General features: G+C 41.9%; 1 protein-coding gene and 1 pseudogene across 1 annotated transcript in view; one reads left to right on the forward strand and one right to left on the reverse strand.

Annotated features, from left to right (window-relative positions):
* PRR11 (proline rich 11) overlaps positions 1–6,393 on the forward strand; it is a 27,950-nt gene extending 21,557 nt beyond the window's left edge. Inside the window, exons 7-10 of the mRNA XM_073615168.1 lie at positions 493–605; positions 705–767; positions 1,497–1,593; positions 3,459–6,393. Coding sequence (XP_073471269.1) covers positions 493–605; positions 705–767; positions 1,497–1,593; positions 3,459–3,530 — 345 coding nt within the window. The 3' untranslated portion in view covers positions 3,531–6,393. The remainder of the gene's footprint in view (positions 1–492; positions 606–704; positions 768–1,496; positions 1,594–3,458) is intronic.
* LOC141130786 (U2 spliceosomal RNA) lies at positions 3,132–3,243 on the reverse strand (annotated as a pseudogene).
* Positions 6,394–14,269: the final 7,876 nt, after the last annotated feature.

Below are 14,269 nucleotides of genomic sequence, written 5' to 3' on the forward strand. Positions count from 1 at the left end.
CAGGTCCGGCATATTAACCCTATGCGTTTCGTCTTAATAGACTTCAACTGGGGTATATGTCCTTCACATTAAATTTAGAATTAAATAAAAGTAAAAATAAAAAAGTTCTTCACCACAAAAATTGTTAAATCTTTTCAGGTATGCCGTGAAAAGTTTTAGATCTTTGTGGTGCACCGCAAGACAAAAAAGTTTGAGAAACGCTGCTCTAGATGGTCCAAATTTCATAGTGATGGTGAGACTGTCAGATGCCTCATTAACTACAGTGGATGGGAAACTGTCTCTTGCTGCATAAGACTGTGAAGGAATAATTACATTTTCTTTGAAGCAACAGGATCATTATTTCATAGACTTCAATGATCTTCCAATCTTGAGTGTGCAAAAAGTTTAAACAGTATTACAAGCTACATTGGTTAGAGGTGCATTTGTGTTTCTATTGAAATTAATTTATATTTTTATATTTATTTCATGTCTGTCCCACTGCAATATTTTAAGATGGCAGTACACAAATATGATGTTGTGCCACAGATCACCATATCTGCATTAAAAGGCGTAAGTCTGAAGAGTGCTTCTAAGGTCCCACCGAGGCGGCTAGCACATGTTTTTAAGTAAGAAGTTTAATTGGAAATATTTATCGAAAGCACACTAGCATTTAGATGTACACTGTATTCACTTAGTATGTTTTTGTATTATTTCACTGGATACAGAGATGCGTTAAGTAAAAGCCCTCTGGACTTGAGACGTCACCTTAGAAAAGTCAATATGGTGAGGTAAGCTTATCGATGTCCTGACTTACCTGCTCAACTTTCATTCTAATTCTTCTAGCTAAATGGCATCTTCTTCAAATGTCTTCATGAAAATAAAAGTTGATCATTGTGATTAACTTATCCATTTTTGTTGAGCCCAGGTTCACACTGAGCTGCGGGAATGAAGCCGTGCGAGTTCAGCTGAACTTGCACGATTTCACTCCCGCATGTCCCAACCTAGACTGCAATTTCAGACGTCGATGGAAATCGCATCCCGAAATTGCAAAAATGTAGTACAGAAACTACTTTTTGAAATCGTTGCGGCGTTGCACCGATTAGGATGGTGCCATTGCCGGCAATTGCGGCTGATTTGACATGTCAAATCCTACCAATGTGAACCAGGGCTAAAACTGAGAGTATTTGTAATGTTGAGAGCTAGCTTTACTTCACTAGTTTGAAACTAGAGGAAACCCCCCCAAAACACTGAATGATCAGCACAAATGTTTTTGGGAGCCAGGGCCATATATCAGAACTTTGGTCCTTATGTTTTATACTGTCTGAACGTAGAAATAATATCGGTCATAGCAAACGAATATTCCCTGGTTTGTTCCCCTATGTTGTACTGAGATAGTAAAAGGAGAAATCTTATTGCTTTCTTTTGGCAGTACATTGATGCATATAGTACACTTTTCATAAGAAACACAATTCTCTAACTTTTTTTTTTTTTTTTTTTTTTTTTTTTTTTTTTTTTAGGAGCCCAGGAGGAACCCCAATATATGATAGAGATAACAAAGAGAATGGCACAGGACTGACTCCTTTAATGACAAAAGCTCTCAGGCAAAAATTCCAGGCAAGTGTAATATGTTTTCATTAAATTTGTAACTTAAAGTGGTAGTAAACTTAGTGTTTTGAAAAATTGCTGACAGGCAGGGTATGTATGTCAGCCGTGATGTACGCTGAGCCGCACATGCGTAGCTCATTGAACATTAACAAACCCCAATCTGTGCCCCTGCGATATGACTCTCGTGCGCATGTGCAGAAGTGTGACGTCATCGCGGCCTGGCCATTCAAACGCCCAAAGCCACTGAATCACCCGGGATCAGCCAGATCAATCGCAGTGCTGGAGGGCTCGTTTGACAGATAAGCAAGCCATAATATGTGAATATGCGAGCACATTAACGGCATAACCCATCTGGGGAACCTCAAAAATAATAAATTAAAGCGTTTGTTACCCCAACACATATTCCTGATATGTGCCTGCTGTACCATGTACTTGTATGAGAACTTATTCTGTTCTCTTTGTACTGCTTTCTTTATGGGAAATTCCTGGTATTCCTGCTAGTCCCCTTGCTTGCTAATAAAATCTGACCACACTAAGCAGGAGAGCACACCGTAGTCAGTTCTCTAGCAATGCTGGGAACTCAGTGTACTCTCCTCCAATGATCAGACTTGTCCTGAAATGCCCCCACTGCACAGCCATTCACTGGCAAACTCAAGTGTGCTGCTGCTTCTCCTCCCCCAGCTCTTATGCAGCTAAGAACAGAGGGAATGTGATAATTTATAAAAAAAAAGGTATATATAATTTTTTTTAATATATATATATATATATATTTTTTTTTTTACTCCAAAAAAGTGAAACACAAAACATGCACAGGGTGTACACATAGTCTTCCTCCGAAGAGAAATTACCCTAGCTCTGACCCCCTGGGGTTAAAGGCTCCACACGGGGACTGGGGTACTTCACTGGTCCATCTGGCGTGAAACCAGACGGACTCTGTTCTGCCGAAACAGACCCCCTAAAGTACTAGGTGGGGCTCCCCCGAAGGGAGACCCCATGAGAGAGGGGAACAAAGCCAGAAGGCCATGCCCACCCCCTCCCAAGACTTTCAGGGCAGGCCCGAGGACCTACACCCTACCAGTCAATCGTGAAACAAAACGTGTACACCAACAACTAAAAAAAAAAGGCAAAGTGTAATAATGCGACAAACAAATGTAAAAGTGGTGAAAAGGAAAGTGGAGAGAGTGCAAGGTGCCATTGTGCAGTACAATGGCCGGCCTTCTGGCCAGGAATAAGAATGACTCTGGTCCTACCCAAAAGACTCGGCCCAAGAGGCAGGTGCGAAAAAAGTGTGTATGGTGCAGTGACCTAGGTGCCAATAAAACTCAAAGTGACACCCTTATTCACAGTGAGAGTTACGGCACCCCTGGACTGCCACTCCAGGGGCGCATACACCAAGGGCTATTTTCAGAGCCCGGCCTTTGGCCAGACACCAGCCCCATATCTACCAGGAGGCATCAGAATTTAGACAGCTTAGGTAGAGCCTCGCCTACAACTGGGGACAAGCCTTTTGCAAGGCCAGATTCACCCTTCCTTACCAATTACATCAGAAGGGATACTCACCGGCACCCCCACTCTACAAGAGGCACCAGCATTCTCCCCTCTAAAGACTGATAAGAACAGATACTACACTTGATCTTAGCCAAAAGGCCAAGAAGTGATTGTGTTTTTTTTTTTATATCTATTCAAAAATGTTTTGCTTTTCATTTCTATTTTAAACTGAATGGGTTGTTTTACAATCACTTTAACTACCGCTTTAAAGGGTATGCATAGTCAAAACTATTTAAAATTTAAACTTTTTAACTAAAAATGTACATCAGTATATACAAAATCATAATTAAATTAATTGTTAGAAATATTCACTTTCTATTTCACAGATGGCTCACCCAAAAAGCCCATCACCACTTCGAATGTCTCCAGGAAACCGAGGTCTTAAAGAAGCATGTTAAACTCAAATTGTGTGGTATAAGGGTAAAAAAATAGGAGCCTTCCTACTTTTTATAACGATTTGTATGCATTTATACTGGGAATTTTTATACAAGAAAGCCACTGAGCAACGTGCAGTTTTTAACTTCGTTTTTACCGATAGAAGCCACAGTCTATGTTCACTTTTGGTCTTGTTCCAGCATTGCTGGTCAGAATAAGTTATGGATAAATTTATGTTTGCCTTAACTTACTGAAACACACAGTTTACTATAGATAGCTCCTATGAGCAAGTGCCTCACTTCTTTGATAAGCAACATGTACACACTATAAACAGATGCAATAGTTATTTTTGTCAATGATTCTTGCTCTGTCTTAGTCAAACCATTTGTTAGAAGGGATACATCGCTTAAGATAAGTCTACCACATTTATTTTTCAGTATTACAAAATGCAAGTAAATGTATTATCAAATATCCATGCAGAGTTCACTCTCCCACTTGAACAAGCCTTGCAATTTAGTTTACATGTGTTACTGTTTTTAACAAAGGCTGCCTGGTATTATAAATGGGGAAAAAAGGTCTGTTAGCTGTGTCTTGAGTTTTAATCCATATGTGCATGATTTTTATTGTGGTCTTGGTGTCAAGCTTTCATTGTTTTTATATGTATTTTTTCATACAGTAATTAAATATGTTCCTGGCTGTTTTAAGTTAAAGTGGAAGTTGGACCCTTTTGGGTGGGGGCGAAGCTCTGTTTAATCCATAATCCAGTTTTTACCAAAAAAAGAGATCTTCTACATCTTCAATCCTACCATGGATAACAGGGCTTTGCTACATTCTCTGATGTATATTGTCTGCATATTCCTATGGATAAATTACTAAGATGTGGTGACACCATAGTACTGCTGTCACTAACCCTAGTGATTCTTTCAAAGGAATATAGGCAAAATGCACTTTGGTTAAAGGAATTCAGGAAATTCAGCTCAGATTGCTTACATGTTAGGTATGAATGTAGGGATATCTCTAGGGTCACAAGTAGCAATAAACAGCTGGTGGGGATCGACACAGAACCACACAAAAAAAAAAAAACAACTTTCTTCTACTTGAAAATCCTTATTTTAAGCTTGCATTGTGGTAAAATGATCTATGAGGTCATTCCCCCACCCCAAAGAGCAATCTATGGCAGGTGTCTGATGAGATTTAGGGATAAGGAAGAAATTAGGTAGTGGTCACATGGCTGTCTATAGAAAGAAATACATGCACAATTGCACTGGTCAAGTGTGTGTGTTTTATGCCCCATAGACACACATCAGGCCCAGTCCTTATTGAAAACCATGGTGATCAGTCAGGCAAATCCATCCTGAAATAGTGTTTTTTTAATGGTTAGCCTGGGAGTGTCTAACCATTCAGCTGGGTTAGGTAACAGTCACTTTACGCCAATGTGTGCCTTTACCGATACACATGCTGACCATGGCCTGTTCCTTTTTTATTTTGGCAGGATAGGTAGTGACCATTTATACTAACATATACAGGAACATTTAGTTTAGCAACGATACTGCACACAGATGGATATGGTCACTGTCAAGCCACAACTACTGTTTGCCAGATCAGACATTAAATGGCTTTTGGAATTATTTTTGCACAGGGTGATAGCAACGATGATTAGGGAAAACAGGCATTTTTCCTATTATCTGCCCTGATCTCCCCATTACCCTCAGTGCTCTGGTATTTCTACTTGGTCAACTGATCTTTTATTCACTGATGAGGAACTACGTACATGTTATTTTTGGCACATGGTATTACACCAACAGAATTTCTCACTTGAACTGAGCACATGGATGTCAACATGTTATACTGGTGAGACAAGAATAAAAAAAGACCACCATTCATTTTCACAAACGTTTTGTATTTCTCTTTATTCGTTAAAAGGATAAAGTTGTAATGTAAATGCCCACAACTCCAAAGTCTTGAAGAAGTATACACCTTAAAAAGTAATAAACCACAAAAAGACCACATTTTTCAAAACATTGACAGGTCATGCAAGATTTTAAGGTTTGGAAAAAATATAGAATGTTTCTTATTGCATTATGTTGGCCAGCTGATTCCAAAGACTATTTTAGGTCCCTTCACATTAGTGGTCTTCATTATGACTAAATGAATGAACTATAGGATATACAGTATGCAGTGGTTATTTTTTTAAAAACAAGCATATATAGTTAGGTCTTACAAATTATTAGATTTATAATTATACACAACATTTTTTTGTTGGTAACTTGCACTAAAAGACATTCTGGGAATAGTTTACCAAAACTGGAAGTAGAAACATAGGGGTTGATTTATTAAAGGCAAATTGCACTTTGCAAGGGAATTTTTTCCCAGAGTTTAGTGAATTAGGTGATGCTCTTGGTGACCTCCATCATCCAATCATATGCAAGCAAAAATGTTTTTGTTTTTTTTCTTTGCACGTGATTGGGTATTCTTTGCAAAGTGAACTTTCACCACATTCACTAAGCTCTGGAGATAGATCACAATACAAAATGTAACTTCTACTTGGGAAGTGAACATGCTACTTGCCTTTAGTAAACCAACCCTATAGTCTATGTTGCCCATAGACCATCAGAGGGCAGGTTGGAAAACGTAAGGCTAAATTTAACTCCTATGGATGGACAATAATTACATTTTCTTTTACTCCAGTATCTGATAAGTACCAGCATGCTACAGACCAATGTATTTTAAACATTTATTTGTGTTCATTTATTTGTGTTTTAGCTGTGACTAATGCTATATGAAGTGACTATACTATACTACAGTTTTCCAGCTGTTATATACATGTAATTACTGTAAAGTTTATCGCTGATGTTCTATCATGGCATATTGTTTTATATTAAAATCCTGTCCTATAAATAAATTATTGTTTTGAAAAATGCTGTTCTGTTTTTCTTTTACCAAAGGCAAATAGGCTGTTCAGATTGGGAAAAATTCCCTTAGCTTAGTGAATGAGCTGGAAGTTCACTTTATAAAGAATACACAATGACGTATATGCAAAGAAAATGCCACCATATTTTAGTATATAGGCACTATAGCGGTTGTGGCACTTATGAACTTGCACAGAAATGCCCTGCGTGTTTGCAGATGCGCAGCAAAATTGCAGCCAGTCTACAAATATGCTGAATCTTGAGGAGCGCAGGTGCAGCTTCCTGATGTGGCAATCCCAGGAGGCAGTGGGACACGGCTTAGGCCAGAAAGGAGAAAGTGCTGCCATGGAGCGCAAAATAGTACTACAAAATAAAAAGTAATAGTGAAACGTATTCTCATTTTTGTAAGAGGGAGGGAGGAGGAACAAAAAGAGAAAATGTTGCTGTTTCGGGTTGAGTTCTGCTTTAAACATTTACCTTATTTATATTCCCTGACACTGTCTAATATTTGTTTTTTAGCAGAAAAAGTGGTTTAACATTCTCTCCATTTTTAAAGGATGGATGTTACATTTCTTGCACAATCACTGATCACGTTTTAAATCAAAACTCCAGGCAAAATATAAGATAACAAAATAGCCCATTGAAAGACAAAATAACAAAACCAGCTCCTGCTGCAGTATTCACCTTAAAGTGATATTAAAGTCTCGTTTTTTGTTTTTTTTTAAGTAACATGTCATACTTACCTGCTCTGTGTGATGGTTTTGCACAGAGGAGCCCCAATCCTCCTCCTCTCGGGTCCCCCACTGGTGCTCCTGGCCTATCTCTCCTGCAGAGTGCCCCCACAACAAGCAGCTTGTTATGGGGGAAGCTGAGCCACTGCCCTGTGTGTCCATTCAGACACAGAGCTGCAACTCGGCCCCCCTCTCTCTCCTCATTGGCTTACTGACTTTGATTTACAGCAGCAGGAGCTAATGACTCCCGCTGCTGTCTCAGCCAATGAGGAGGGAGAGTCCCAGGACAGCCGAGTCTCTCGTGCAGCATCGCTGGCTCGAGATGGGCCTCTGGTAAGTATTGGGGGGCTGGTGCACACAGAAGGTTTTGTATCTTAATGCAAATAATGCATAAAGAGAAAAAAAACTTCCGCCTTTACAACCACTTTAAAATTAGACATTTCCCCAGCAGTATTTTAGATTAATAAAACTCAGCTCCTCTGAGACCAGATCATCATAGGCCACTCTATGTTGGGACTGGACAGTGAAAGGAGAAGCAGCACCAGTGATAAGCTCATCTGTTGCTCTGCTCTCTCGTCCTCTCAGCATGCTTCTTGTTAGCACATGAACTAATTGATTCCTTGTGCTGCTGCTTCTTCCTCTCAAACTCCAGCTTGCTATACAGAGATTGCAAGAGGCTGATACCAGGTCAAAATCAAATACTTACACAGCTTGCATTTAAACAGTACATTTGATGTACATGATGCAATAATTATTGCCACATTATCCTGTCTTTTATATCTGTCTAGAGTTCAGCTTTGAGCCCGGAAACACTTTTTCCCTTGAAGTAAATTAAATCACATTAAAGTTCACGTTTTCACACGTTATTACATTGATTTTTATTTCTGCTTTGTGGCATCAAGCGTCACATCTCCACAACGGACAATTAAAGAACATGGTGTTGATGCGGGTTTATTGTTCAATGGCCAGACAGGTGACAAAGTACACAGAAAAGCTGACATGAAATACTAGTGTCATCTGCTAGGCTGGTTGACTGTTAAAAATGAGCAGCCCAGTGCACGTATGTGTCTCTTAATACTAGGGGTAAGCAGGAGAATCTTTGCAGGAGCATTCGATGGTGTAAACACAGGACACAGCCAACACAGTCCAAAATGGAGATTCCCTTTATTTCTAAACATAAAATAACTATTTCAAAGCTCTCAATGTTTTATAGGTATATAGCTGAACTCAAGTCTTACCTTCAGTTTTGCACAGTTGTACAGATCACTACCCTGTACTGAAATTGTACATTAAAAGCTGCAGCAAGTCAGATAGGTCCCACCTCACTTCCTGGCTGGAGGATGCCCGGCATCATCTAACTCAGCCTTTTTCAACCAGGGTGTCTTGAGGTTTCTTCAGGTGTGCCTTGACAAAATGCCTAAAAATTGCCCAAAAATTGTATACAAGCTGGTGTGTGGATGAAGGCTGACTTTTAGTTACACCAATGCCGCGTACACACGAACGGACTTTACGGCAGACTTTGTCCTGCGGACTTTTCGACAGACTTTACGACGGACTTTCCGAATGAACGGACTTGCCTACACACGATCAACCAAAGTCCGACGGATTTGTACGTGATGATGTACGACTGGACTAAAACAAGGAGGTTCATAGCCAATAGCTGCCCTAGCGTCGGTTTTTGTCCATCGGACTAGCATACAGACGACCGGACTCGAGTCCATCAAAAAAGATTTGAAACATGTTTCATTTCTAGGTCCGTCAAACTTTTGGGGAAAAAAAGTCAGCTGGAGCCCACACACGATCGAATTGTCCGACGGACTCCGGTTCGCTGGACCAAGTATGCCGTAAAGTCCAGTCGTGTGTACGCGGAATAAGGCTACTTTCACGCTAGTTGCAGCCACATTAGTGGTAAAGCTAACGGCCGAAGAAAGGGTTAAAACCGCCCGGATTGCTGCGCTTCCGATTCGATTTTCAGGCTCTTTCGGAAGCTCTGCCCATGCACTCCAATGGGCAGGGGCAGTTTAGGAGCACTGTACAGCGCTCCCAATTCGCCCCAAAAGAGTCTGCTGTTTGTAATGTCCCGCAAGTACACAGCCCCAGTGTAAAAGCACTCAGGCTTTCACGTTCAGACGGCATGGGAGGCGGTTTTCAGGCACTTTACAGGTGCTATTTTTTAGCACTAAAACACCTGAAAACCGCCTTCAGTGTGAAAGGGGTCTAAGTCACAGATTTGTATTATGCACCATTACAGCCTTCTAGCTGCCGGCGTCCAAACGACCAATGGCTTTATTAGTTGATAAAGATGTCAGTCGCTTGCATAGGTCCTGAGTTTAGTAACACTTTAATGCATAGCATGCATTAAGGTAAAACACACATTCAGTGTTCGAGAAGTTTTCAACTTGCTTTTCCTTCAGTGCACAAGAAAAGCTAAATCCAGCAGAAATGGAATTGCAATATGCTTTTTTTAAAACCGCAAAAAAAAAAAAAAATCGAAATATATATTACCATTCACATGGACAAAGTAGAATAAAAAAATGGATGCATGCAGTAAAAGATTCTTATATGTACATAAGGTTGAATGACATGCAAATATGCATCAGCTTTGACAACTAACATTGACTGTCAGCAGCCCTCATTTTGACACAAATGCTGTATCAGAGACAGGCACAATCCTTCACTAAAAATGTAAGGTTTCTTTGTGTCTCCTTTTTTGCAGTCTTGTATGTAGTCTATATGAGTTTACAGAGCAAACAATTAAAAAAACTGTTAATCCTTATATTTATAATGAGTAAGGGAGAGATGGAAGAATGAAGGGAGAGGAAAGTTAAGATAAAATAGAAAAATAAGGAATAAAAATGGTAGAAAGAAAAAGAGAAGGAGGAAAGGCAGCTTGGGAAATATAAAATAAATGAGAATAAAAGTGACAAAGAAATGTACTTTTCATGTGTAGCGCTCACCCCCAAAGGGATCACTGAGAATGACCAAGGTACCGCTCGTACAGAGGCTGCCCACCACAGACACAGTACAATACTGGCTCCATCTATTCTAAGGGATATCTCTTTACTATTAATAGCTGAAGAACTTGAACAGGAGAGGGGTTTAGGGTCACAGAATACTCCAAAATGATATTAGCAATCAATGAGAGGACAAACTTTGTAAAAAATCCTTACAGGAAGCAGGCACACACTACAGCTCCAAAATAGGTCTTACTCACAGTGTCCCTGCCATTCAGCATCTGCAGGTAGATCCTCAGTGAGGGAGATAAAAAATGTGATTGTCCCTGCTCTATATTCTGGAAGCTTCTTCCAGAAGCAGGTGAGTAGTATATAGGGCAGTGTACAGAAGTCAGTGGCATATAGGGGAATGTACAGGGGTCATCAAGATGTAGGGCAGTGTACAGTGGTCAGTAGGATGTAGAGCAGTGTACAGAGGTCAGTAGTATGTGGAGCAGTGTACAGAGGTCAGTAGTATGTGGAGCAGTGTACAGAGGTCAGTAGGATGTGGAGTAGTACAGAAGTCAGTAGGATGTGGAGCAGTGTACAGAGGTCAGCAGTATGTGGGACAGTGTACAGAAGTCCGTAGGGTAGGGCCAACATGACAGGGGACAAGGAGTCAGTAAGGCAGAGGACAAAGGGTCAGTAGGGCAGAAGACAGGGGTCAGCAAGGCAGAGGACAGGGGGCCACCAAGGCAGAGGACTGAGGTCGGCAAGGCATTGGAGTGGGGTCAGTAGGGCAGAGGAAACGAGTCAGCAGAGCAGAGTACAGGGGTTAACAGGGCAAAGTACGCGGGGGAGCAGGAGGACACAGTACAGGGAGGTCAGGAGGTCACAACATTTGGATTAGGGGGGCAGTAGGGCTCAATACTGGGGTCAGGAGAGCACAGTACAGGGGAGTCAGTAGAGTACAGTAATGTATAATACAGATATGGTCTCCTCAAGTAGAGCAGATTTACCTGTACTGGCATGCTGTCATTCAGCTAAATCTACATTTAAAATGACATCTCTCCCCCCTGTACTTTACCCCCGCAGTTTCCCGCTCTCTTAAGATGCTTTGCAGGGGTTAAGGAAGAACTGCAGAGGTGGAGCATTTTACAACTGCCATAGCTTGGGTGAACGAGATGTGTACTGCTCTGATGCCTGCCAGCCCTCCTCTCCTACTCATCCTATATGATCAGAGCAGTACACATTCCACCCACACAAGCACCAGCAGTGGCTCATCCTCGACAGTTCTCCCTTAACACCTGCAAAGTGCCATAAACTGTGAGGAGAAGTTACAGGGGGGAGAGACGTTATTCTGATTGTAGATTTAGGCCAGTGATAGGCTGCTGCTGCTGTACCTGCAGCCCAGATTTTGGGACCCTGCCCGGGACAAAACCAGCCTGGGACAGCTTAGTTAAAAGCGTGACAGTCCAGGCAAATCTTGGACAGTTGGAAAGTATGGTGTTATATCAATAAAGAATCTTTGGATATAGTAGAGAGGGATTAGAACACCTCTCAGGTTTTTATTGCTATCTATGCCCCTGTTAGGGAGATTCACCCTCTCTATTTGTCCTTTTTACTGTTATCATCAAAAGTGAAAGTAAAAGAAAATCCAAAATTTATCAAAATCCAAAATCTTCCAATAGGGACACTAGTTCTGGTGACAACAAAGGAATTCCCTCACTTTGGAAAGGATTTCCTCTCACTTCCTGTTTTGGCTACAGTGTAGAAATTAAATGGAAAAGGGACACAGATGGCCAAACAAAAAAGCTGACAGGGGTTATAACTCCCCCTTACTCTTTAGTTCTACTTTAACACGTAGTTCAGACTCTTCCCCACTAAACTTACACAAAACATTTTATTGGGTTTTTAAATAATAAATTATGCACAGTAGCACAGACCACAGGTAATCAAGTTCACCAAATGGATGGTAGCACACAAGTTACCGGGCATCAATGCCAGAAAATAAACACAAGTTTTTGGGGTTTTTTGTGTGCAAAATATTAATAAAAACAAAGAGTGAAACATAACCACGCCACACAGGGCAGGAAATTAAGAAGAGACCGAAAACCTCCCTCATCATTCCCCCCCCCCCCCTTTTCCAGGTTAGCCACCCTGTGGACAAATCCACTTTCCCAGATGCAAGTCCCCTATAACATAAGGGGAAGGTATCCTTAACATTATACTAAGTACACACAATAATATAGCGAGTGCATAGTTTGCATGACAATAATAATAATAATACCTGGAGTGCCTTCAGATTTAGAGATAGCTGTCTAGGCAGTCAGTCTCAAAAACAACCCTATGTTAGCACAGGAATTACATAGTCATATCTCACCATAAGCAGCCCCCCTCAAAACAACCTACCCTCCATGAGCTTCAGCCAGGTATTGATTATTGATTAAGTATGTTGGGCTCTAGTAGGTGCCAAGCCCTCCACCATGCCAAGCAGGCATGTTGTCACTGTCAAGGGTATAGGCACAGATGTACCTTCATTATACAATGCCCAACAGCAGACCAGAACTCCTTGACTATCTGGCAGTGCCAAAAAAGGTGACTAAAATTTGCTGGGGAATGCGAGCAAAGCCAACACTCCGCCGACGTTCCCGGGTAGATTTTGGATAATCGTGCTGGGGTATAATATGTAGCCAAGTCCCGAGCCTCTCCAGGCCTAAGTTAGGGACAGCTGAAATCCTTCTGTGTAGCGCGGGTTGCAAGGCATGGTGGGTGCAATGTAGGTAGATGAATGGGCGCCAAACACTTCTTGAATGCAAAGAGATTTATTTTCTCTTAAACAGAACTGTGGGGGAGAGGGTTAGGGCCAGGACACCCTTTAGTAGTTGCAATGTTAATTAGCAGACTCCGAAACTTCTATAGGTAGACAGCCATGCAGGGGAAGGCACCCAGCTGGACACCACCTCTGCATGTGTAGACACGCTGTCTCCTATGGCAACAAACTTGAACAGTTTCCAACAAAGGTTACAATGAACTCTTTCACTTCCTCCACAATCTCGTCTTTAGGTCTTCACCTTACTGAGCTCCCAGTCTATCACCTAGACCCGCTTATCCACTGCCACTGGATCCTCTGAGTTCTTCCAATCTTCTCACTGAGTATCTTCCTCAAGCGTCACCCCTGTGTCCCTGCTGAGTTCCTAGCTTGGCACTCACAGATACTCCTCAAGCGTCACCCCACTGGCCTGCTCAGTCCCTGGCTTGGCACACAAGGCTGCTCTGCAAGTGTCACTTCCGCTGGCTGGGTCGATGGCTTGACACCTGCCGAAGTTTCCCAATTCTTCACCATCCCCGGTTGGTGAGAATACTGCTCTGGTACTTGCTTCAGCTACTCACGGTGGTCCCTTGTAATAAGGTGGACAGACCCTTAGTGGCGACAGCTTCCCCTCTACCTCTGTCCATGACAGGTTCTCCAGCCGGCAGAACCGTTACTTTTGGTTGGACTGCAAGATACAGTCCCAACCCTACGCTGCTCTCTTGCTTCTGGATAGGCCCTCAGACAGCCTAAAGGCCAGATGTCCCTGGGATAGGCCTCAGGCTCTGGCCTAGCAGCATTGGGCAATACAATACACGTCCACCCAGACAGCTGTCCAGGTGGCACAGAACCCCAATCACCTGACCTCACCCAAATAAATAGGCTCTCCCAGCAGGCCAAGGGACCCAAGAAAACCCTGCCCATTGGCTGAGACACCCCATCTATTCCTAATCTGTCCTTACAATGCCCTTGTCTTATCTAATGCCACCAGATAGCCGGCCATCTAGTGACAGAAGAGAGAAGTGCAGCAATTCCAGAATTAGGGTGGAATCAATTGATCTCCTATCAATTGGCCAAGGCAACTATACTTGGCAGGTAAATTTACTAGCAACCCTACCTAAACATCAGGGTGCTACATCTATATTCTGTGCAGGAATTTAAATTGAATCAGGCGATCTCTAGCAGACACTAGATGTGCACAGAGGCAATTTTAAACACAACTCCAAAGGACAGGCAATTATGATTGAATTAAATCATGACTCAGACACTAAAAACTAGAAAAGGGAGAAGAAAAAGAGGTGGAAAGGAGGAAGGAAAGAGGAAAAGGACAAATAGAAGGGAGAAAAAAGGGGGGTGGGGGGGTTGGGAGGGTATAGT

The sequence above is a fragment of the Aquarana catesbeiana genome, linkage group LG02 (assembly GCF_042186555.1).
Source record: "Aquarana catesbeiana isolate 2022-GZ linkage group LG02, ASM4218655v1, whole genome shotgun sequence".
Classification (NCBI taxonomy): Eukaryota; Metazoa; Chordata; class Amphibia; order Anura; family Ranidae; genus Aquarana; species Aquarana catesbeiana.